This window comes from Entelurus aequoreus, linkage group LG28 (genome assembly GCF_033978785.1).
Source record: "Entelurus aequoreus isolate RoL-2023_Sb linkage group LG28, RoL_Eaeq_v1.1, whole genome shotgun sequence".
Taxonomy (NCBI): Eukaryota; Metazoa; Chordata; class Actinopteri; order Syngnathiformes; family Syngnathidae; genus Entelurus; species Entelurus aequoreus.
In genome coordinates, this window is record NC_084758.1 from 8,005,094 (window position 1) to 8,031,723 (window position 26,630).

At 38.6% G+C, this 26,630-nt stretch overlaps 1 protein-coding gene across 1 annotated transcript; it reads left to right on the top strand.

The window, feature by feature from the left end:
- Positions 1 to 12,562: 12,562 nt before the first annotated feature.
- Positions 12,563 to 24,891, top strand: thoc3 (THO complex 3). Its single transcript, XM_062040139.1, has 6 exons — positions 12,563 to 12,792; positions 16,591 to 16,747; positions 20,326 to 20,530; positions 23,496 to 23,657; positions 24,431 to 24,531; positions 24,668 to 24,891. Exons 1-6 carry the CDS (start codon positions 12,613 to 12,615, stop codon positions 24,820 to 24,822), a joined length of 960 nt encoding a protein of 319 aa, XP_061896123.1. The 5' UTR covers positions 12,563 to 12,612; the 3' UTR covers positions 24,823 to 24,891.
- The last annotated feature ends 1,739 nt before the right edge of the window (positions 24,892 to 26,630 follow it).

The following is a 26,630-nucleotide window of genomic DNA, read 5'->3' on the forward strand; positions in this document are numbered from 1 at the left end:
ACTGTATTGATATATATTGATATATAATGTAGGAAGCAAAATATTAATAACAGAAAGAAACAACCCTTTTGTGTGAATGAGTGTAAATGGGGGAGGGGGGTTTTTTGGGTTGGTGCACTAATTGTAAGTGTATCTTGTGTTTTTTATGTGGATTTAATCATTTTAAAAAAAGAAAAAAAAAGAAAACGATACTGATAAAAAAAAAACGATACCGATAATTTCCGATATTACATTTTAACGCATTTATCGGCCGATATTATCGGACATCTCTAATTATTTGGCATAACAAATACAATAAAACTTTTTTTTAAACAGGTAACGAGTTAGAAAAGCTATTTTAGGTTGCATACAGATGGCCTAAAAATGTATTTTTAAAATTGATTATTTAAAAAAATAAAATAAAATAAATATTTTATTTTATTTTTTATTGATTTAAAAAAAATTGATAAATAGCAAACGCGATTCGGATGTCAATGGATTTTCTGAGCACTCCTAGTATACATTATACCATGTTTAATAAATTCATAATTAATCCGTGAATAAATTGAATAACTATTTATAAAATAATAACAAATATTTCACATCCATCCATCCATCCATTTTCTAGCGCTTGTCCCTTTTTGGGATCGCGGGCGGTGCTGGTCCATATGATTATTGGGTAACACTTTAGTACGGGGGAACATATTCACCATTAATTAGTTTCTTATTAAAGTAACAAAGACTTAAATTAGAGTTATTTGGACACTAGGGGCACGTGTTAGGGTTAGGGTTACTAATAAGCAATAATTCTGAGGTTATTGAGGGAAAACTCTTAGTTAATGGCTTATTGCTTGTATAATAGAATAAGGCATTAATAAGTACTTAATAATGACTAATTAAGAGCCAGTATGTTACTAATTTGCATGTTAATAAGCAACTCAGTGGTCTAGTGGTTAGAGTGTCCGCCCTGAGATGGGTAGGTTGTGAGTTCAAACCCCGGCCGAGTCATACCAAAGACTATAAAAATGGGACACATTACCTCCCTGCTTGGAAATTGGCATCAAGGGTTGGAAATGATTCCCGGGCGCGGCCACCGCTGCTGCTCACTGCTCCCTTCACCTCCCAGGGGGGGGGGGGGGGGGGATCAAGGGTGATAGGTCAAATGCAGAGAATAATTTCGCCACACCGAGTGTGTGTGTGACAATCGTTGGCACTTTAACTTTATCTTAACTAATTAATGGTGAATATGTGTTCCCCATACTAAAGTGTTACCGATAATTGAAATAAAATTAAATAAATAAAAAATAACATATGTGCTTAGGCTGCAGCCCCCGCCACCCCACCTTGAATAAGCGGGGAAAAAATGGATGTATGGGTATTAAATTTATAATAATTATTATTTTTGATAATTGCCAAATTTCAACATTATTTGCCCCCGTGTGTGTCCGGACTTTCCTGACCCCCTGTCGTTATATTTGTCGTTTCCGTCCAACTGACACACGTCTTATTATGCAACAAGTCCACCGGGGCTGAAAGACTGCACCTGAAGGTCACGCCAAAAACTAACCCGGATGTTGAAGGCACTTCCTGCCACAGTGTGACGGAGTAGGTCACTCTGGATGTAGAATGCTGATGGGATACTTTGGGACTAATGATGATCCAGAAACTTCTATTTTTGAGGCTTCTTAGGACGCTCAGAGTCGGGCGCGGAGTGGATTTTAGGCACTCTTTAATTCTTGTGTGTGTGGTCTAAAGGGAATACCGTACTTCCTTGAATAGCCGCAGGGGCGTTAATTAATTTAAAACCTCCTGTCACTCCTGCGTTTACCGGAAACCGGCGGGATGGCCGTGCATGCGGTAATTATTTTAAAACCTCTTCTCACTCCGGCGTTTACCAAAAGGAATCCATCAAATTTAGTCGTGCGCTTTGAGTGTGATGTAAGCATACCATCATGAAAAGCACATTTAATTAAAAAAAACGTTATTATGGTCTTACCTGTACTTATAAATGGAGTCCATTTGCAGCTCCTTCTGACCAAAAGCATCGATAACTTGTTTATAGAAGTCTTCATTATTTCCTTTTTTCCGTTTCAAAAGTCTCTGTCTCGATGGAGATATTCCTTTAATTATTACCTCCTGCTTCCATTGAAAGTCCAGTTTAGAAAACTGTTTTATTTTAGATACCCTCCTTGTTAAAAGGAAGAGAGAAAAAATCTCTTGCTGCGTGTGTTTACTTCTTCTGCAGTACCGGAAGTCGCAAGAAGGATCACTAGCGCGGCAGCGCCCTCTACCACCAGGAGGCGGGAGTCATTTAATGACTTATACAGTATTTCACACACGCAGCTACGGTATATTAATAAAACATAGCTGCTTACTGTTCTCTTTAGCATACTGTGCCGGTATTCAATAGCTTGGACCTTAAATCCTACTGAAAAGCTCTTTATCTTTTTTCCTTTGTGCGATTGTAAACTACTGAAAGCAGCTTCCTTTTTTTTTTTTTTTTTTAATTTTATTTTATAAACCTTTATTTATAATATGCAACATTTACATACAATCAAAAATATTATAATAATCAAAACAAGTACAAAGCAGCGCCAGGGGGTTGTAAACTGAATAAAGTAACTAAAATAGAATGCACAATATATATATATGTAAAAAAAATGTAAAGCCAAGTTCCATAAATAATCCAAATTTGCAACACAGCATCATAGTTTTCACAGATTTTTGGTTGTTAGCGTTTTAAAGTAGAGTTCTAATTATTTTTTAAAGGCACAAAAAACAGGTCGGGTATTGAGAAACTCACATTTATGAATATAAAACTTAGCCAATAATATAATGAGGTTGCAAAGGTAAAATAATTTTTCTTTTTTTTTTGTCATACTGTGTAAATCCAAATAGCACATAGGCAGATGTTTTTTTTTTTGTTTTTTTTTAAGTTTTATTTATACATTTCAACATTTCAACAATCAAATTAGTACAAAAGTAGTACAAAACAGTACAAAAAGAATACAAAGCCTGAAAGCAGCTTCCTCCATTTTGAAAATGAGGACAGATGCGTCACTCGTGACGTAACGAATTTGACCCGGTGGAAGTTCTAGCCATATGCTAAATATTTTGCGAAACGAGTTCGACCCGGTGAAAATTATAGACATGCGATAATAAAATTAATATTTTGCGAAACAAATTTGATCCAGCTTCAATAATGAACCGGCGATAAGGCCAAGCATGCGTTAATTATTTTGAGAAACGAGTTTGACCCGGCAGTAATTCTAGACGTGCGAATATTATATTCCCTGCGCCAATTCAAGGAAATACGGTACACACAAATAATGATTAAGATACCTTTAGGCAATATAATATGACATGTATAACGTTGTAAAACGAACATACAAACAAATTTACAGTGGTGGTCAAAAGTTTACATACACGTGTAAAGAACATGATGTCATGGCTGTCTTGAGTTTCCAATCATTTCTACAACTCTTATTTTTTTGTGATGTAGTGATTGGAGCACATACTTGTTGCTCACAAAAAAAACACTCATGAAGTTTGCTTCTTTTATGAATTTATTATGGGTCTACTGAAAATGTGAGTTGGTCAAAAGTATACATACAGCAATGTTAATATTTGCTTACATGTCCCTTGGCAAGTTTACCTGCAATAAGGCGCTTTTGGTAGCCATCCACAAGCTGAATTTTTGACCACTCCTCTTGACAACATTGGTGCAGTTCAGCTAAATCGGTTGTTTTTTCTGACATGGACTTGTTTCTTCAGCATTGTCCACACGTTTAAGTCAGGACTTTGGGAAGGCCATTCTAAAAACCTTCATTCTAGCCTGATTTAGCCATTCCTTTACCACTTGTGAGGTGTGTTTGGGGTCATTGTCCTGTTGGAACACCCAACTGCGCCCAAGACCCAACCTCCGGGCTGATGATTTCAATTCGGAGGTAATCCTCCTTTTTCATTGTCCCATTTACTCTCTGTAAAGCACCAGTTCCATTGGCAGCTAAACAGGCCCAGAGCATAATACTACCAACACCATGCTTCAGTGTTTCCCATAAACTGCCAAGATACCTGTGGCGGTGGGGGTGTGGCTATGGGCGTGGTCACCATGACATCATCGAGTAATTTGCATAATTTACTACAATGATAGGATTTTCTCTAAAAAGGCTCAAAAAATGTATACTTACTAATTAATAATAACAGTTTTGTTTTAAACGTCCATCCATCCATCCATTTTACAATATAATTACAACACTTTATGTACATATTTATATACAGATTTGAACAATAAGTTATTCACTGAAATATATTTATTAATTGTGGTTCTTACAAAAAATATATCTTATAAAATATAAAAGCTAAAATGTCTCTTAAAGCTCTGCCCCTTTAATTAGTGCATACTAAATAATTCGACTTTAGCCTACTACTACAACCATATTATTTACCAGCAACATAAAGTGAAACAGAGGCAGAGGTGTCCTGCCACAGTCAGTAACAAATAAACAGAAAACAGTAGTGGTCAAATACAAATAAGGCAACAAGAGAAGTATCCTACACTTCTCTTTTGTAAAGTAAATCTGAACACCCGATACGGGCATCTACATCTACTATATGATTTTCCTGAGAAGCTGGACAGGACAAAAAAAAAATTTTTAATTTTTTTTATTTTTATTTTTTAATTTGTGGCGGACGTAATTCTTTCGTGGCTGGCCGCCACAAATAAATGAATGTGTGGGAAACACTGTGCTTGACGGTAGGGATGGTGTTCCTCACAACATATTGCTGGGTATTGTGGCCAAACGGCTCCAGTTTTGTTTCATCTGACCACAGAACTTTCCTCCAGAAGGTTTTATCTTACCTATAAGTCCTGACTTAAACGTGCGGACAATGCTGAAGAAACAAGTCCATGACAGAAAGCCAACACATTTAGCTGAACTGCACCAATTTTGTCAAGAGGAGTGGTCAAAAATTCCAGCAGAAGCTTGTGGATGGCTACCAAAAGCGCCTTATTGCAGTGAAACTTGCCAAGGGACATGTAAGCAAATATTAACATTGCTGTATGTATACTTTTGACCCACTCACATTTTCAGTAGACCCATAATAAATTCATAAAAGAAGCAAACTTCATGAATATTTTTTGTGACCAACAAGTATGTGCTCCAATCACTACATCACAAAAAAAATAAGAGTTGTGGAAATGATTGGAAACTCAAGACAGCCATGACATCATGTCCTTTACAAGTGTATGTAAACTTTTGATGGAGTATTAAAACAGTCTATTAGAAATTAATGGAGAATAATCGCTGTTGCTTTAAACATGGTCTGTGTCGCCCTCTAGTGGTGGTATAGGGTAACTACCGCGTAGCAGGAAGTACGTCGCCATTAAAAAGAACGAATTGCCGAAACATTGTTGCAAACAAACACTCGGTGAAAGCTACATTTAACTCTTTATAGGCATTTAAGCACTAATAACACTGCTGTATTCGCCGTACATTTACATTGTAGTCAGGAACGCACACGGTGTTGTTTACACCATAGACATCTCATAAGTAGACGCAGTGACGCGAGAAATTCGGCCGCCATCTTGAAGTGGTGATGAGGAGCCGGCGAGCAGCCTAAACCAGGGGTCACCAACGCGGTGCCCGCGGGCACCAGGTAGCCCGTAAGGACCAGATGAGTAGCCCGCCGGCCTGTTCTAAAAATAGCTCAAATAGCAGCACTTACCAGTGAGCTGCCTCTATTTTTTAAATTGTATTTATTTACTAGCAAGCTGGTCTCGCTTTGCCCGACATTTTTAATTCTAAGAGAGACAAAACTCAAATAGAATTTGAAAATCCAAGAAAATATTTCAAAGACTTGGTCTTCACTTGTTTAAATAAATTCATTATTTGTTTTACTTTGCTTCTTATAACTTTCAGAAAGACAATTTTAGAGAAAAAATACAACCTTAAAAAAGATTTTAGGATTTTTAAACACATATACCTTTTTACCCTTTAAATTCCTTCCTCTTCTTTCCTGACAATTTAAATCAATGTTCGAGTAATTTTTTTATTTTTTATTGTAAAGAATAATAAATACATTTTAATTTAATTCTTCATTTTAGTTTCTGTTTTTTGCGACGAAGAATATTTGTGAAATATTTCTTCAAACATATTATGATTAAAATTCCAAAAAGTTATTCTGGCAAATCTAGAAAATCTGTAGAATCAAATTTAAATCTTATTTCAAAGTCTTTTGAATTTTTGTTCTGGAAAATCTAGAAGAAATAATGATTTGTCTTTGTTAGAAATATAGCTTGGTCCAATTTGTTATATATTCTAACAAAGTGCAGATTGGATTTTAACCTATTTAAAACATGTCCAAAAAATTCTCAAATTAATCTTAATCCGGAAAAATTACTAATGATGTTCCATAAATTATTTTTTTTATTTTTTTCAAAAAGATTCGAATTAGCTAGTTTTTCTCTTCTTTTTTTCGGTTGAATTTTGAATTTTAAAGAGTCGAAATTGAAGATAAACTCTGTTTCGAAATTTAATTGTCATTTTTTTTCGTGTTTTCTCCTCTTTTAAACCGTTCAATTATGTGTAAATATCATTAATTATTAATAATAACATAGAGTTAAAGGTAAATTGAGCAAATTGGCTATTTCTGGTAATTTATTGAAGTGTGTATCAAACTGGTAGCCCTTCGCATTAATCACTACCCAAGAAGTAGCTCTTGCTTTCAAAAAGGTTGGTGACCCCTGGCCTAAACTGACAGTTGACAGGTAGAAAACAAAGATGGTGTTCAGCGTTTTCCTGCTCAAATGAGCGGACTGTTGAAAATAGGAATCGGGGGATTACTTTTCACAAGTAAAATTTAACATTGACGTATTATTGGTTGTATTTTGTGAAAAGAATATTACCACAGAGTTGGAGAAAAGATCTTCAATATACTGATTATGATGCATTCTCATTTTAGGCAAAGTATAAGACAATACTTCTTTAACAGTATAATTGTAACCAGGAATAAATCTTCAAGTAACAATATTCAAATACTAACATTGTTGGCTAAGACAGAATGTGGTTTTATTCTGAATCCAGTGAAACAGATTGGTGGTTTTAGCTGATATAAAGACTTTCAGGTGTTTATATATGTTGAAGTATTTGGCAGACGCTTTTATCCAAAGCGACATACATCAAAAATCTGTATAAAAAAATCAGTGTAAACATGATCATTTAAGGGAAGAACGTAATACAAAATATCAATACAAAGTGTCAAGACAGAATAAACTCTCTGCTGCTGCAGCAACAGAGATACGCTGTATAGGATATATAGATATCTAATGTATTCATACATTGTTTATGTAGGATATACGCATGTATATATAACCTAATCATGTTGTTTCTTCAATTTAAAAATAGCTGATGGTTTTTTCCCCCTTTCTCTGGGATTATATTCCCAGTTTTGATCTCAAACGTCTGGTCATTTATAGTTTATAAGAATATTGTATTACTGTTAAGCAAACTGAATAATAAAACATGTGTCCTTTATCATAGCTACACGTATGACAAAAAAAACGTGTGAAAATCAGTGGTATTCAGCGATAAATGCGCTGACAGTTAATTGTTCCTGCCAAATGAATTGCGCTGAGTGGAGCGGATCACCACTCCAAGATGGCGGCCCCGCGTCTCGTCAGCGCCAGTAGGCAGTAGCGCTCCATGCCGCGTACCCTTAGAACACATATGTCAGAGTCAAGGCCCGCGGGCCATATCCGGCCCGCGAGAAGGTTTTTTACGGCCCTTGGGATGATCTTGATTTATTATTAGAACCGGCCCGCAGACCGCAGATCTTTTTTTTTTTTTTTTTTTTTTTTTTTTTAGACCGCAGATCTTTTACACGCACCAAGCGGATGCCGGTCCAAGGTTCCGAAAGGGGGCGAGCGGCCCGCCGGGACGCGCCTGCCGGCCGAAGGGCTGCAGCCCGGCCGTCAGTCGCGGAGCCCGCCGTGCCACGCGCGCCAAGGGGGCGGGCCGAAACCCGGCCCCGAGGCCCTGAGACTTCTGCTTTGTTTCCCCAAACCGCGCGTCACCGCCGGGCCCGCACCACCGTCGGGCTGCAGCCCGAGCGTCGGTGGCGGAACCCGTCATGTGCCGCGCGCGCCAAGCGGAGCGGGGGGGTCAAGCGGGCCGAAACCCGCAGGCCACCCCCTCACCACGAGGCCCTGAGACTTCTGCGTTTGACCCCTACGCGCGGCCCGTCGGGACGCGCCCGCCGTCAAGCCACGAGGGCCAGCCGTCGGGTCGCGGAGCCCGCCGTGCCACGCGCGCCAAGGGGCGGGCCGAAACCAGCGGGGGGTTTCGGGCACCCAACTCGCCTCCCTCCCACGGAGGGAGGAGGGGGGTTTAATGTGAACATTACTGTGCAATCACATATTTAGAGTTTTTACTCAATTCAAGTTTAAAAGTTAAAGTTTAATATTTGTTTTCACTGCATGTTACTTCTCCTTAAACAAAGTGTTGTTTTTGATTTATAGATTTTTGCACTTTATTTTATTGTATTTCAATTTAATTATATTTTAAAAATATTTCAGTTGAGTGGATGATAGAAAATTGCTATTATTGTTTTTTTCTTTGAAGTAAATTTAGCCCACTTTTGCTAAAATAGAAAATATAGGTTACTGATGGTGCCTTGAATACCGGTTTCTTTCATTTAATGTTCATGTTATGGGGATTTTTATATAAAGGAAATTTGTCTTTTGTGTCTGTTGAAAATTAAAGATTACTGACAGAGCCATAAGAAAATATTGCTTTATTTATCTGATCATATTGGAATATATTTGTTAGGTTTTCAGTAGGTTCAATTAGGTTCACTAGACTATATGCGTCATTTAAAAATTTTTCAATGAACATTCGAACAGTCCGGCCCTCGGCTTGTAGCTAAATTTTTTATTTGGCCCTCCGTCCATTTGACTTTGACACCCCTGCCTTAGAAGATGTCTATGGTTTACACCAGGGGTCACCAACCTTTTTGAAACCAAGAGCTACTTCTTGGGTAGTGATTAATGCGAAGGGCTACCAGTTTGATACACACTTAGATAAATTGCCAGAAATAGCCAATTTGCTCAATTTACCTTTAACTCTGTTATTATTAATAATTAATGATATTTATCTTTGTGGAAACACTGATCATCTTAATGATTTCTCACAATAAATATATATACTATTAAATTAAAAAAAAAAATTTTGGAACATCATTAGTAATTTTTCCTCATTAAGATTAATTTTAGAATTTTGATGACATGTTTTAAATAGGTTAAAATCCAATCTGCACTTTGTTAGAATATATAACAAATTGGACCAAGCTATATTTCTAACAAAGACAAATCTTTATTTCTTCTAGATTTTCCAGAACAAAAATGTTAAAAGAAATTCAAAAGACTTTGAAATAAGATTTAAAATTGATTCTACAGATTTTCTAGATTTGCCAGAATAATTTTTTTGAATTTTAATCATAAGTTTGAAGAAATATTTCACAAATATTCTTCGTCGAAAAAACAGAAGCTAAAATGAAGAATTAAATTAAAATGTATTTATTATTCTTTACAATAATAAAAAAAAATTACTTAAAGATTGATTTAAATTGTCTGGAAAGAAGAGGAAGGAATTTAAAAGGTAAAAAGGTATATGTGTTTAAAAATCCTAAAATCATTTTTAAGGTTGTATTTTTTTCTCTAATATTGTGTTTCTGAAAGTTATAAGAAGCTAAGTAAAAAAGTAAATTAATTTATTTAAACAAGTGAAGACCAAGTCTTTAAAATATTTTCTTGGATTTTCAAATTCTATTTGAGTTTTGTCTCTCTTAGAATTAAAAATGTCGGGCAAAGTGAGACCAGCTTGCTAGTAAATAAATCAAATTAAAAAAAATCGAGGCAGCTCACTGGTAAGTGCTGCTATTTGAGCTATTTTTAGAACAGGCCAGCGGGCTACTCATCTGGTCCTTACGGGCACCGCGTTGGTGACCCCTGGTTTACACTATCACCCAAGAGCCAAAATTACGCAGAAAACGCGACGCCCCAGACTCAATCGCCAAAATAAGAGCACAGGAAACCTCACATCTTTAAAACTGCGTCAGAACAAAATCAAACTGAAACACTTTCTGACACACGACTGTTGTGTCACGTTGTACCGTGACGATAATACATGACAAGAATGCTAACTATGCTAAATTAACAAACTGCAAATAATAATAATAATAATAAGTGTTGTTATTCCTATTGATTCCCATATTGATGCACATATGAGTGGTCCACCCCGGGTCCCGACTTTGAACAGCTAGCGCCTCATCTGTGGTCACCGAATAACCTCTACACGCAACAGAGGGGGGGGCAGAGCAGAAAAGAGACGGCAGATCAACTGGTGTAAAACGATTTAAAGGCTAGTGTACACGCTCCAAGGACTGACGTCTTCCAAGCTGACTTTTTACGAGTGATTTGATGCAACACGGAGGAGAGGAAGAAACGCCATGGACGGCCGACACCCGAGCCTTCCTGCACACGGCCCGGCCTCCCGTCACCGACGTCGCGTGTCTGGGACGGAGCGCGTGTACACGTTTTTTTTTTTTTGTAATATGAATTTTCATGTAAGCGACACTTGAAATAAATTGCACTGCAAACTACAAAGTGTTGTGTTTGTTTTTGAAACAAGTAAAATGTATAGTCGGGAGACATTTATGAGAATAAACCAGATTTCCTGAAGGAATGAAACTCCACTTTGTGAACGCCGTAAGTTTTTGCTGTCGTCCAGCATTCTGTTTCTGTTTACTTTGTAGCCAGTTCAGTTTTACTTTCCTTTTGCATAGCCAGGTCTTCCTTGGAGCACTATTCCGCAACTGCTCAGTGTTAGCAAGCAAGGCTATTTACGTTGTTACTATCCTTCTTTGTGTGGACATTGTTGATTGTCATGTCATGTACGGATGTACTTTGTGGACGCCGTAAGTTTTTGCTGTCGTCCAGCATTCTGTTTACTTTGTAGCCAGTTCAGTTTTACTTTCGTTTTGCATAGCCATAGCCTTTTCCTTTCCCTTTTGTTCATTTTTGGTTTAAGCATTACATACCTTGCACCTGTTTTTTTTGGTGTTTTCCTGTAGCAGTTTAATGTCTTCCTTTGAGCGCTATTCCCCGCACCTGCTTTGTGTTAGCAAGCAACGCTATTTACACTAGTGTGCCGCGGCACAGTGGTTGAAAAACACTGCTTTAAGGCAGGGGTGTCAAACTCATTTTAGATCGGGGGGCCACATGGAGAAATATCTACATATATATACATATGTATATACATATACATATATATGTACATATATATATATATAGGTATATATATATATATGTATATATACTGTATATGTATGTATATACAGTATCTATATATATACATACGTATATATATGTATGTATATATATATATATATGTCAAAAGTGTGCCCCGGAGGCCATTTGCGGCCCACAGCCACGGCACATTCTAAAAATACTATTAAAATAAACAAAAACATAACAAAAGTGAAATAAAAAAGCTTAACGATTAAATGTAATTTAGAAAAAGTTGCAATGTTGACTAATAAAACAAAGCTGTCTTTTTTTCTTTCGAACTGTCATTGCTCAAAACATAATATTGAATCAAAATCAATGTTATTGTGAATTATTGACCTATCCAAGGTTCCCATTACTTCACATCAAATATTCCACTTTGAAAAATATTTTTGGTGGAAGATTTTGCATATTTTGTGATTGCTTTTAAAAAAACATAGTTTTGTTTGACAAAAAAAAAGGGCGGGAAACAAACAAACAAAAAAACAACATAAAAAAATCTAAAACATTTTGAAATGAGGGATAGATGTGAAGTTGATGTAGACTCCAGAGATTTAAGCGTTAAATATAAAATGTTTGTATGCCCTGGCACACCATTATCATCATTTCATGACCCAAGCAAAACACTTTTCACACTTTTATACTGAAATAAATACACCTACAACTTATTCAATAAAAACATAGAAAAAAATAGCGGCAGCAGTAAAGTTTAGATCCATGAAAGAAAGAAGAAAGTGAATGAATGTTTATAACTGAATACATTTACATATGTATACACATTTGTTTTATTTTTATTTTTTTTATGAATTAAGTAACGTTTATGACAACCTTTTTCCAAAACACAATATATAATGTGAGATACAACAGGATAATGCATACGTTTATCTTTTTTTTCAAAACGCTTACAAAAAAGTGGGGCCTCAAAAATGTACTGTGGGACCCCATTTTTATGACTTGATGGGGTCCCTGGGACCCCGTTTTGAAAATTTCGAGCGCCAACACTGCTGTCAACAGAGGAGAAAACATGCTTTATTTAAATAAATATATTATTTATAAAGCAAGTTGGAGTATCATTGGCAAATTTCCACCTAGTCCCGGGTTAAATAAAAGAATATAGAATAGGGATCCACCTCGGTCCACACTCCATTACAGTGGGTGGCGGTAATGCACACCAGAAGGTTGCTTGCCAACCGCCATAAAAACAGAAGAAGAAGAAGCTAACACTCCGCGGCACCAGGGGGCGCTGACGCTCAGTAAGCTCCGCCCGCCGTGACGTCACAGAGGCCAAGATGGCGACGCGCTACTACCAGACGATGCAGGACAGTTTCAGGAATAACAACAAAAGCCGCGAGTTCCCCGCCCACACTGCCAAAGTTCACTCCGTGGCGTGGAGCTGCGACGGGAGGAGGTTGGCTTCGGGCTCCTTCGACAAGACCGCCAGCGTGTTCGTCCTCGAAAAAGACCGCCTGGTGAGTCCGACCCCGGCCTCGTTTTCATGAATGAATGGTCCCACTAAAGTCATGTTTGTATTCCTTTGTCCTTTTAAAGTCACCCATTTGACACTGTCGACGGAGTATTAGTAATATTATTATAATAATAATAGTGTTAAAAGTAGTAATAATACTAATAGTAGTCATCACCGACCATGTCGAACCAAACCGGAAGTCGTCAAGCGCTTTAAATGACGCCAGTAGAAATAACATTAGAGATATATATTTATGTATATATATATATATATATATATATATATATATATATATATATATATATATATATATATATAAATATATAAATATATATATGTATGTATGTATATATGTGTATATGTATGTATGTATGTATGTGTATATATATATATATATACAGTATATGTATATATATACATGTATATATATATACAGTATATGTATATGTACATGATTTTGCATAATATATATGTATATATATATATATGTATGTATGTATATATGTGTATATATATATATATACAGTATGTATATATATATATGTATGTATGTATATATGTGTATATATATATACAGTATATGTATATATGTATGTATGTATATATGTGTATATATATATACAGTATATGTATATATATATACATATATATACAGTATATGTATATGTACATGATTTTGCATAATGTATATATATATATGTATGTATGTATGTATGTATGTATGTATATATGTGTATATATATATACAGTATATGTATATATATACATGTATATATATATACAGTATATGTATATGTACATGATTTTGCATAATATATATATGTATATATATATATGTATGTATGTATATATGTGTATATATATATATACAGTATATATATATATATATATACATATATATATACAGTATATGTATATGTACATGATTTTGCATAATGTATATATATATATATGTATATATATATATATATATATATATATATATATATATATATATATATATATATATATATATATATATATATGTATATGTGTATATATATATATATGTATGTATGTATGTGTACACTACCGTTCAAAAGTTTGGGGTCACATTGAAATGTCCTTATTTTTTTAAGGAAAAGCACTGTACTTTTCAATGAAGATAACTTTAAACTAGTCTTAACTTTAAAGAAATACACTCTATGCATTGCTAATGTGGTAAGTGACTATTGTAGCTGCAAATGTCTGCTTTTTGGTGCAATATCTACATAGGTGTATAGAGGCCCATTTCCAGCAACTATAAAATGTGTATTCAAAATTCAAGATGATTTATTGTCAATTCTTAACATGCACAAGACACATAAGAACTGAAAAGTACATTTTCGGCACAGTCCCACTAAGAGCAGACATACGTTACAGGGAGACAAGATGAGACCGCCAACGATCACCATCCTTCTGGCTGTTTTGGGTTTCAAGCAGGAGGTGTCAGAAAAGTTACCTATCTGTGTATATGTATATATATACATATATATATATATATGTGTTTGTGTATATATGTATATGTGTTACGGATGTTGTTCCTGGACTTCAGCTCAGCATTCAACACCATCATCCCGCAGCACTTGGTGAGCAAACTGGCCCCCCTTGGATTCAGTACCCCCCTTTGCAACTGGCTGCTTGACTTCCTCACAGACAAACCCCAATCTGTGAGAGTGGGCAACAACACCTCCAGTGCCATCTCCCTGAGCACCGGCTCCCCCCAGGGCTGCGTCCTGAGTCCACTGCTGTTTACGTTGATGACTCATGACTGCTGCGCCAGGTCCACTACCAACCACATTGTGAAGTACACAACAGTAGTGGGCCTCATCCGTGACAACAACGACATGGACTACAGGGAGGAGGTGAAACATCTGGTTGACTGGTGCAGAACCAACAACCTGGTCCTGAATGTCAACAAGACCAAGGAGATCATCGTTGACTTCAGGAAGCACCAGTCCAGCCACGCTCCACTCTTCATCAACGGCACAGCGGTGGAGATAGTAAGCAACACCAAGTTCCCGGGGGTGCAGATAACTGACAATAAAACCTGGTCCCTACACACCGGAGCTCTTGTAAAAAGAGCTCAGCAGCGCATGCACTTTTTGCGTGGGATGAAAAGAGCACAGCTACCTCCCCCCATTCCCAGCACATTCTACAGAGGCACTATAGAGAGCCTGCTGACCAACAGCATCTCTGTCTGGACTGGAGCCTGCAGTGCCTCAGACTGGAAGTCTCTGCAGAGTGGTGAGGACGGCGGAAAAGATCATCAGGACTCCTCTTCCTCCTATCCAGGACATGGCAAAAAGCTGCTGCCTGACCAGGGCTCAGAAAATCTGCAAAGACTCCTCCCACCCCCACCAAGGACTGTTTTCACTGCTGGACTCTAGAAAGAGGTTCCGAAGCAGAACCTCCAGGTTCTGTAACAGCTTCTTCCCTCAGGCCGTAAGACTCTTGAACGCATCATATTTAAATTATCCCCTCAACTCCCCCCAAAATGGATTAACTCGCTGGAATAAAAAAGACAATACAACATACATCCATAAACGTGGACACATGTGAAAAAGTGCAATATATTTATCTGTACAGTAATCTATTTATTTATATATATTTATTTATTTAATATATATATTATATATATATTTATTTATTTATATATGCACCTTATTGATTTTTTTTTTATCCTGCACTGCCATGAGCTTATGTAACGAAATTTTGTTCTTATCTGTGCTGTAAAGTTCAAATTTGAATGACAAATAAAAAGGAAGTCTAAGTCTAATATATATATATATATATATATATATATATCGTAATTTCCGGACTATAAGCCACACCAGCTAAATTTAGGGAAAATACAGATTGCTCCATATATAAGCCGCACCCGACTATAAGCTGCAGGGTTTTGATGTGTAATTACCGTAGCATATAGGGGTTCCTGCTACCACGGAGGGGATTTTCGGGACAGAGATGACTGTTTGGGAACGCAAAGCGTCCCATTTATTAACAATAAATCTTTCAATCATTCAATCAAACTTTCACATCTTTGACATGGCGAACAGCATTCGTGCAGAGTACAAATAATACAACGGTGCAAAGTAATACAAAGTGCTCGCCTGTACGTTATCAAAATAACCAGCCTACCGGTATATGAAAAGTCAGTCTTTAATCATTGTGTCATCGTCTTCCTCCTGCGTACTAAAACCACCGAAATCCTCTTCGTCGGTGTCGGAGAAGAACAGGCCGTAAATAAGCCGCACCCTTGTATAAGCCGCAGGGACCAGAACGAGGGGACAAAGTAGCGGCTTATAGTCCTGAAATTACGGTATATATATATATATATATATATATATATATATATATATACCTGTGTGTGTGTGTATATATATATATATATATACAATTAAAAATAAAAAAAAAACATTCCTACATTTTACATTATGTTTAAAAAAAGCAACTATCTTTCATCCTATTTGTTATTGGATGTTTTTACAACTTTAACATTTTATTAGTTTTTTTTAGAATTATCACTTAGTATTTTTTTTAATTTAATTTTTACTCCTAATTGTTCATTGCTATTTTTTGGTATTTTATTTTATTTTTTCACCTTCTTTCTTTTTCCCCCTTCAATCATCTGTGTTTACACTGCATCTACCTTTTATTTTATTTACTGTTGAGTTTCTGTCCCTTAGTTTTACTCCAATATCTAATTATGTATGTATCTTAATATCTTTACTCGTCACTTGTTATTGTACATGTTTGATTTTTTCCTTTGTCCCCCCTTCAGGTGAAAGAAAACAACTACAGGGGTCATGGCGACAGCGTGGATCAGCTCTGCTGGCATCCCACCAACCCGGATCTGTTTGTCACGGCGTCAGGTGACAAGACCATCCGCATCTGGGACGTGCGCACCACCAAGTGCATCGCCGTGGTCAACACCAAAGGTGAACTACAAATGAGAAATGAACATTATTGATCCATATTAGATACAAAATAGTGTTCATTTATGAGAGGGCTGCCAATTATGGCCAAAGTAATAATTAAGATTATTGTCTCCAGCACCCCCCGCAACCCTAAAAGGGACAAGTGGTAGAAATGCATTGATGGTTATCAATATTGAAATCATGATTACTGATTGTTATATGTGCTGGCCCTGCGATGAGATGGCGACTTGTCCAGGGTGTACCCCGCCTACCGCCCGAATGCAGCTGAGATAGGCTCCCGCAACCCCCCGCCGCCCCAAAAAGGGACAAGCGGTAGAAACTGGATGGACGGATGAACACTGATACAGCTTGCAGTTAGACAAAGGACGAGTGAACATCCCAGTAAACAAACTAAAGACTCTATAAACAACGTTCACGACACATCGTTAACTCTCAGTCACAGCAGCTGATGGACGTTGTATTGAGAAAATAATAAAAGCAACATCAAATAGTAGGGGTGTAACGGTACACAAAACTTTCGGTTCGGTACGTACCTCGGTTTAGAGGTCACGGTTCAGTTTATTTTCGGTACAGTAAGAAAACAACAAAATATACATTTTTGGGTTATTTATAGGGATGTCCGATAATATCGGCAGGCCGATATTATCGGCCGATAAATGCGTTAAAATGTAATCGGAAATTATCGGTATCGGTTTTTTTATTATCTGTATCGGTTTTTTTTTGTTTTTTTGTTTTTTTTTAATTAAATCAACATAAAAAACACAAGATACACTTACAATTAGTGCACCAACCCAAAAAACCTCCCTCCCCCCATTTCTTTCTGTTATCAATATTCTGGTTCCTACATTATATATCAATATATATCAATACAGTCTGCAAGGAATACAGTCCGTAAGCACACATGATTGTGCGTGCTGCTGCTCCACTAATAGTACTAACCTTTAACAGTTAATTTTACTCATTTTCATTAATTACTAGTTTCTATGTAACTGTTTTTATATTGTTTTACTTTCTTTTTTATTCAAGAAAATGTTTTTAATTTAGTTATCTTATTATTATTTTTTTTTTAAAAAGTACCTTATCTTCACCATACATGGTTGTCCAAATTAGGCATAATAATGTGTTAATTCCACGACTGCATATATCGGTTGATATCGGTATCGGTTGATATCGGTATCGGTAATTAAAGAGTTGGACAATATCGGATATCGGCAAAAAGCCATTATCGGACATCCCTAGTTATTTATTTACCAAATTTGCAAAATCTTGCACCAAAAATATTTTTCTTAGTGTAATATTTGATGTGAAGTAATGGGAACCTTGGATAGGTCAATAATTCATAGTAACATTGATTTTGATTCAATATTATGTTTTGAGCAATGACAGTTTGAAAGAAAAAAAAACAGCTTTGTTTTATTAGTCAACATTGCAACTTTTTCTAAATTACATTTAACTTTTAAGCTTTTTTATTTCACTTTTGTTATGTTTTTGTTTATTCTAATAGTATTTTTAGAATGTGCCGTGGGCCTTTAAAACATTAGCTGTGTGCCGCAAATGGCCTCCGGGGCACACTTTTGACACCCCTGCTATAGATAATAAAAAATTAAATGTGATAAATCTATGGATAAAAAGCAGAGCCTGGCGACGCATGCGCGTTTATCATAACTCTCTCCCTCTCTGTGTCTCTGCCCCTCCCTCACCAATGCTGCTGCCTGCACAATTTGTTTTGTTTTTAACCCCTTCTTAACCCTGAACGTACATTGAAAATACACACAACCCTAACTCAAAATTCTGGACATTTGAGGCATTTAAGAAACTCCGCCCTGACAGCTCCGCAAAAGAGGACATGTCCGGTGAAAAGAGGACGTATGGCCAGTCTATCCTAGCCCGTTAGCTGCTAGCATGCCGTGTGTTGTGCCTCGGTGTGCATTGTTTACACAACGTGCATTACGTTCCTTAATATGTCCGTGTGGAAACTTGTTCGGTACACCTCCGAACCGAACCGACACCCCCGTACCGAAACGGTTCAATACAAATACACGTACCGTTACACCCCTACAAATAGTTTTCTTCTTCGTTGTATACTTTTAGTGTGGGGACAAGTGTCTCCAATATTGTCCACACCTGTCTCCATCCAAACACAGCAGTGCGCTCTTAAACGCACGGCGGAAAGCGAAAGAAAGTGACGTGTAACCAACCGCTTGGCCCCGTTGACCGACCATCCATCCATCCATCCATCTTTTTCCGCTTATCCGAGGTCAGGTCGCGGGGGCAGCAGCCTAAGCAGGGAAGCCCAGCCTTCCCTCTCCCCAGCCATTTCGTCCACCTCCTCCCGGGGGATCACGAGGCGTTCCCAGGCCAGCCGGGAGACATAGTCTTCCCAACGTGTCCTGGGTCTTCCCCGTGGCCTCCTACCGGTCGGACGTGCCCTAAACACCTCCCTAGGGAGGCGTTCGGGTGGCATCCTGGCCAGATGCCCGAACCACCTCATCTGGCTCCTCTCCATGTGGAGGAGCAGCGGCTTTACTTTGAGCTGACAGAGCTTCTCACCCTATCTCTAAGGGAGAGACCCGCCACCCGGCGGAGGAAGCTCATTTCGGCCGCTTGTACCCGTGATCTTGTCCTTTCGGTCATAACCCAAAGCTCATGACCAGTTTACTCCGAGGGGAAATCTCCGTAGCAAAGTCCGTGTAGTTTGTCCGCCATGATCATCAAGCCAAACGACGCTAGTGCGCATGCGTCTGACTTCCTGTTGCCTAAAATGCATTAATAAATGACGGGGTTTCGGTAATTACAAAATCAGACGGTATTACTAACCGTCTGGAATTTTATCACAAATATATTGGCCCTAGTGTGTGAATGTTGTCTATCTGTGTTGGCCCTGTGATGAGGTGGCGACTTGTCCAGGGTGTACCCCGCCTTCCTACAACACTATTGTGAACATTGAAATAAAAACAATTGTGGGCTCCTTCACGTAGATTATAGTTGAAAAATGTTTCAAGATGGCTGACGTCATTTCTTCCTGGATGTTACAGAAAGTATGAGAAGGTGTGAGCTGCTGCCTCTCCTTTACTCCTATTACAATCTCATATTTGTCAAGATATTTACATAAAGTTGGCATTTTCGGCAGAGATATCTTCTCTGTCGTCCACACTCCCTGTCGCGTTATTTGATTGAATGACGGAACCTGAAACTTGTGGCGCTCCTTTAATGAGGCGCCAGGGTAGAAGGACAAAAACTGGAATACCAGGTAAACATATAAAGTTTCGAAAAAGGAAGGGTGTGGCCGCAGTTAAAGCTGACTTCACACAAGAAGTCAAGTAAATCCCCAAACCATATTTGGGGGGAACTGTATTTTTATTCTTAAATTAATTAAATACAAAGAAAATTGGGCTCTAGTAAAAAGAGAACTTTTTTATGGTACTATCTACTTCACCAAGTATTTATTTTAAACATATTTTTGAAGGCAGGAAGTTGAACCTTCCAGACGTAACACGTCCCCCGTGATGCGCTCTGGTTGGAGCTGTGCAGACGTTCTGATAGGCGGAGATCCATGAGCGTGTTCTTGTGCTTCACAGGGGAGAACATCAACATCTGCTGGAGTCCCGACGGTCAGACCATCGCCGTGGGCAACAAAGACGACGTGGTGACCTTCATCGACGCCAAAACGCACCGCTCCAAGGCGGAGGAGCAGTTCAAGTTTGAGGTGAACGAGATCTCGTGGAACAACGACAACGACATGTTCTACCTCACCAACGGCAGCGGCTGCATCAACATCCTGAGGTACGGCACGTTTGACCAATAAGAACCTTTCGTGCTTTTGATTGGAGATAAGGAACGACCGATAATGTAAACCAGACGAGGCAATTCTACAAGGAATTGCGTGTGAATGCTCCGATGCTGAATTTGAACTGAAATGCCGACAGAATGTAGTATGAACGTAAGAATAGTTTGAATGTTGAAGAGTTTGACTTTCCAGGAAAACCGGAAATTGGTTTGGAATAGAGATGTCCGATAATATCGGCCTGTAATATCGGAAATTATCGGTATCGTTTTTTTTATTATCGGCATCGTTTTTTTTTGTTTGTTTTATTTATTAAATCAACATAAAAAACACAAGATACACTTACAATTAGTGCACCAACCCAAAAAACCTCCCTCCCCCATTTACACTCATTCACACAAAAGAGTTGTTTCTTTCTGTTATTAATATTCTGGTTCCTACATTATATATCAATATATATCAATACAGTCTGCAAGGGATACAGTCCGTAAGCACACATGATTGTGCGTGCTGCTGGTCCACTAATAGTACTAACCTTTAACAGTTAATTTTACTAATTTTCATTCATTACTAGTTTCTATGTAACTGTTTTTATATTGTTGTACTTTCTTTTTTATTCAAGAAAATGTTTTTAATTTATTTATCTTATTTTACTAATTTTTTAAAAAAGTACCTTATCTTCACCATACATGGTTGTCCAAATTAGGCATAATAATGTGTTAATTCCACGACTGCATATATCGGTGATATCGGTATCGGTTGATATCGGTATCGGTAATTAAAGAGTTGGACAATATCGGAATATCGGATATCGGCAAAAAGCCATTATCGGACATCCCTAGTTTGGAACTTGGAAAAGTGTTAGTTTGAATGTCCAGGATGAGTGGAATGGGTTGGTGTCGGAATGGTTTTGTCAGGTTCAAACACTGATGACATCTATTAAACAAGACAAGAAGCAAAGAATCAAACAGAGGCAGAATTCAATTTTGCTCAATTGAGGAGAAACGTGTCGACCTGTAACCTCTTACAGTGTCACCCACGCTCTGGCGAAAGATTGTACGCCACCTCTTTTTATTTGGATTCTCCCTGTTTACATAACAGCTGTTTCTAAAGGAATGGGGAGTATGTAAACAGTCATTGTTTTCGGTCACATTAACACAAAAGAAAAAGATGCCTCGGGCTTGGGCTAGTCCTGGTTTCAGCTTGAGCAGGTCTTCGATGACAATAGATAACCCCCTCCCGTCTCCTCCCATCGTACACAAGGGAATTTTCCAAGCCTTTGCTTGGTGCAACAAAGACAGCCTCTTGTCTGTTCATTGGGAACTCAGAGAACGGAAAGTTTTTTGATAATTTACATACATTTTTTCTGACCGGTTTGTGTCAGAATAATTGTATATAAGTTATCACACAACTTGTTTGCTTGCAGTTGAGGTTGCCCTGGGGCCTGTTGTTACTTACTATCCATTTGTGCTCACAAAGCTGTCTTTGGTCTTATCAAGCAAAAGGCGGACAGCTTGTAAATCTCCACTTTGTGCGATGGAATGCGTTGTAGAGGTGTTGGTTTCTCAGATCTGGACAGCCACGGGAAGGGCCTTTATCGGGACCCGGAATATACGAGCAGAGAGGGGGCAAACCTGACACTGCTCCAAAAAAAAGTGAAGACAAAACAAAGAAGCGAGCAGGAGAGATAAGAGAGGGGGGAAGGTAAAGCGTCTGCCTTCGGTGAGTGCCGGAGAGAAAACACTATTTTATTATTTACATTTTGTATTTATTTTATATTTATCAACCGACATGAGGTGTGACTTCTCTTGTTTCGCTGATGTCACTAACAGAAATACAGAATCGTATGGGCTTCGTTCTATTGGCCTCATTTATTTATGTTCATTTTTTGACTTATTCAGAATGTTTGAGTTGCTCGTTGGCTATCATTAGCCACGTGTACTTGGACAACAGTAATTTCATCTGATCATCATTGGGACTACAATGTTCCTGTGTACATGGACCCTAAAGAAATAATCTGATTATGACGTTCCATGCATCACGTCTTAAATCGGAATACTTTACTTTGACATGCGCAGAATCTATGAGACGGAAACGTGTGTTTATGGTTTGTGCAATGGCGCCATCTGTTGGCCGAGTTTGCTCACTGCAGGGGCTGAAGAAGCAGGAGACTTCCACCGTAAACAAACATGGCTTTGTGTCCGATGTTATCACTGTATTTGTTTATAATTTTTTTTCCTTCTGTTCACTACTTTTGTTTTACCTCTCTTTTTGAAATTGAGCTGTTCCGTGCCTTTTTATGTTGCGAATATGTACGGTTTGCGTCACGTTTTTATGTTACGACATTCTGTGTATGTGTTTGAGGCTAGGCTGTCAGGTTCAAACACCGATAACATCTATTAAACAGACAAAGAAGCAAGGAATTAAACGGAGACAGAATTAAATTTAGCTCAATTGAGGAGAAACGTCTGGGCTGTACTCTTTGTACAGTTTCCAACCACGCTCTGACGAAAGATTGTACGCCTCCTCTTTTATTTGGACTTTCCCTGATTACATGGCAACAGCTGTTTCTAAAGGAAGGGGGGTCGTAAACAGCTGTCACCTTTGGTTACAAAACAGTTCAAAGAAAAGGTGCCTGGAGGGGGGTCAGGTCCTGCTTCCTCTCCGCTCTGTAGATCTCGGGTCGAGACAAAATCTTCCTGTGGATTACAATACATCAAAGAAACCGACACCTTCATGTCGCTTCCCATCCTACACAGTGGAGAATATTCCGAATGGCGTGTTTACATGAAGCATTTGTATTCCGGTTAGACTTTTAATCCGATTAAATGTGTCCGTGTGCACATAACTACTGACATTATTACTACTTACAGTAAATAATAGTTATTATCAGTTGTTGTCCTTATCCCTAAAATAGATATGTGTATGTTTTGTTAATGAAAGGGTGTGGTTGGTTGTTTTTAGTTACCCTGAGCTGAAGCCCATCCAGTCCATCAACGCTCACCCATCCAACTGCATCTGCATCAAGTTCGACCCCACCGGCAAATATTTTGCCACGGGAAGTGCCGACGCCCTGGTCAGCCTGTGGGACGTGGACGAGCTGGTGTGCGTGCGCTGCTTCTCCAGGTCGGTCTTTTTACCCTCTGAAATGTCTATTCTAAAGACAAAATAAAAGCATCCTGGATTAAAGTATGACATAAAAACACAGTAGAAAATGCAATTTTGGGAGAAATTGTGTGTGAATGCTGAAATGTGTCCCTGAAATGGCTTGAATGCTAACATTAGCATGTTAGCATTGAGAATGTGTCAAGTACCAAGTCATATGACTATAGGCGTACGCATGTAAAATTACCTTAAAAAGTTAGCATGTATAAGGTACCAAGTCATATGACTATGAAGCGTACGCATGTAAAATTAGCTTAAAAAGTTAGCATGTATAAGGTACCAAGTCATATGACTATGAAGTGTACGCATGTAAAATTAGCTTAAAAAGTTAGCATGTATAAGGTACCAAGTCGTATGACTTTGAGGTGTTGGGCTGCAAAATTGGCTATAAGAGTTTGCATGCTAATGTTAGCATGCTAACAGTTGGCATGTTTCAAGTACCAAGTCATATGACTCTTGAGATGCTTGGCTGCAAAATTGGCTAAAAACGTTAGCATGCTGGAATGCTAACACTTAACATGTGTCCAGTAATAAGTCATGTGACTTGGCTAAAAAAAAAAGTTAGCATGCTAGCAGTTAGCATGTACCAAGTTGTATGACTCTGAGGTGTTCTGCTGCTAAATTAGCTAAAAAAAAATAGCATGCTAACAGTTAGCAATTGCCAAATACCAAATCCTATGACTGAGGTGCAAAATTGGCTATAAAAGTTAGCATGCTAAAGCGATGTGCTGCAGGCTGGACTGGCCGGTGAGGACGCTGAGCTTCAGCCACGACGGGAAAATGTTGGCGTCGGCTTCAGAGGACCACTTCATCGACATCGCCGAGGTGGAAACAGGTGAGTGGTAGATAGATAGATAGATAGATAGATAGTACTTTATTGATTCCTTCAGGAGAGTTCCCTCAGGAAAACTAAAATGGTGGTGGTGAAGTAAGTGTTGCATCACCGATGCTGTCACCCTGCATGTGCACAGGTGAGAAGCTGTGGGAGGTGCAGTGTGACTCGCCCACCTTCACAGTGGCCTGGCACCCCAAGCGCCCCCTGCTGGCGTACGCCTGCGATGACAAGGACAACAAGAACAGAGAGGCGGGAACAGTCAAGCTCTTTGGCCTCCCCAACGACTCCTAACACCACATTCCTTTTGTACAATAACCTTTAAAACTTACATGACTTTCTTATTAAACTTGCTTTTCTAGATGTGTGCGTGCATGTGACTGCCAGAGAGCATCATGGGATGTAGACAAGGACATCATGCATGTGACTGCCAGAGAGCATCATGGGATGTAGACAAGGACATCATGCATGTGACTGCCAGAGAGCATCATGGGATGTAGACAAGGACATCATGCATGTGACTGCCAGAGAGCTGATGACATCAATCATTTGGAGGCGTGTCTTGATGACATCATATCATCTGGAGGCGTGTCTTGATGACAATCATCTGGAGGTGTGTCTTAATAGCAATCATCTGAAGGCGTGGCTTGATCACATCAATTATCTGGAGGCGTGTCTTAATAGCAATCATCTGGAGGCGTGTCTTGATGACAATCATCTGGAGGCGTGTCTTAATAGCAATCATCTGAAGGCGTGGCTTGATCACATCAATTATCTGGAGGCGTGTCTTAATAGCAATCATCTGCAGGCGTGTCTTGATCACATCAATCATCTGGAGGCGTGTCTTGATGACAATCATCTGGAGGCGTGTCTTAATGATACACATCATCTGGAGGTGTGTCTTGATGACAATCATCTGGAGGCGTGTCTTAATGATACACATCATCTGGAGGTGTGTCTTGATGACAATCATCTGGAGGCGTGTCTTAATAGCAATCATCTGAAGGCGTGGCTTGATCACATCAATTATCTGGAGGCGTGTCTTAATAGCAATCATCTGGAGGCGTGTCTTGATCACATCAATCATCTGGAGGCGTGTCTTGATGACAATCATCTGGAGGCGTGTCTTAATGATACATATCATCTGGAGGTGTGTCTTGATGACAATCATCTGGAGGCGTGTCTTGATGACAATCATCTGGAGGCGTGTCTTAATGATACATATCATCTGGAGGTGTCTTGATCACATCAATCATCTGGAGGCGTGTCTTGATGACAATCATCTGGAGGCGTGTCTTAATGATACATATCATCTGGAGGTGTCTTGATCACATCAATCATCTAGAGGCGTGTCTTGATGACAATTATCTGGCGTGTCTTGATGACAATCATCTGGAGGCGTGTCTTAATGATACATATCATCTGGAGGTGTCTTGATCACATCAATCATCTGAAGGCGTGTCTTGATGACCTCAATCATCTGGAGGCGTGTCTTAATAGCAATCATCTGGAGGCGTGTCTTAATGATATCAAACATCTAGAGGCGTGTCTTGATGATATATATCATCTGGAGGTGTCTTGATGACATCAATTATCTGGAGGCGTGTCTTATTGATATCAAACATCTGGAGGCGTGTCTTGATGAAATGGGTAGGTTGGAGTTCAAATCCCAGCCGAGTCATACCAAAGACTATAAAAATGGGACCCATTACCTCCCTGCTTGGCACTCAGCAACAAAGGGTTGGAGTTGGGGGTTAAATCACCAAAATGATTCCCGGGCGCGGCGCCGCTGCTGCCCACTGCTCCCCAAGGGGATGGGACAAATGCAGAGGACACATTTCACCACATCTAGTGTGTGTGTGACAATCATTGGTACTTTAATCTTTATCTTTAATCAATCATCTGGAGGCGTGTCTTGATGACATCAACATCTGGAGGTGTGGCTTGATGACATCATTCATCTGGAGGCGTGTCTTGATGACATCAACATCTGGAGGTGTGGCTTGATGACATCAATCATCTGGAGGCGTGTCTTAATAGCAATCATCTGGAGGTGTCTTGATCACATCAATCATCTGAAGGCCTGTCTTGATGACCTCAAT

Bases quoted from the DNA above. Each gene is read 5' to 3' on its own strand.
- thoc3 (XM_062040139.1), top strand. From the start codon at position 12,613: ATGGCGACGCGCTACTACCAGACGATGCAGGACAGTTTCAGGAATAAC. The intron at 12,793-16,590 runs GTGAGTCCGACC...TCCCCCCTTCAG, and splicing joins TCCTCGAAAAAGACCGCCTG to GTGAAAGAAAACAACTACAG. The intron at 23,658-24,430 runs GTCGGTCTTTTT...GATGTGCTGCAG, and splicing joins TGCGTGCGCTGCTTCTCCAG to GCTGGACTGGCCGGTGAGGA.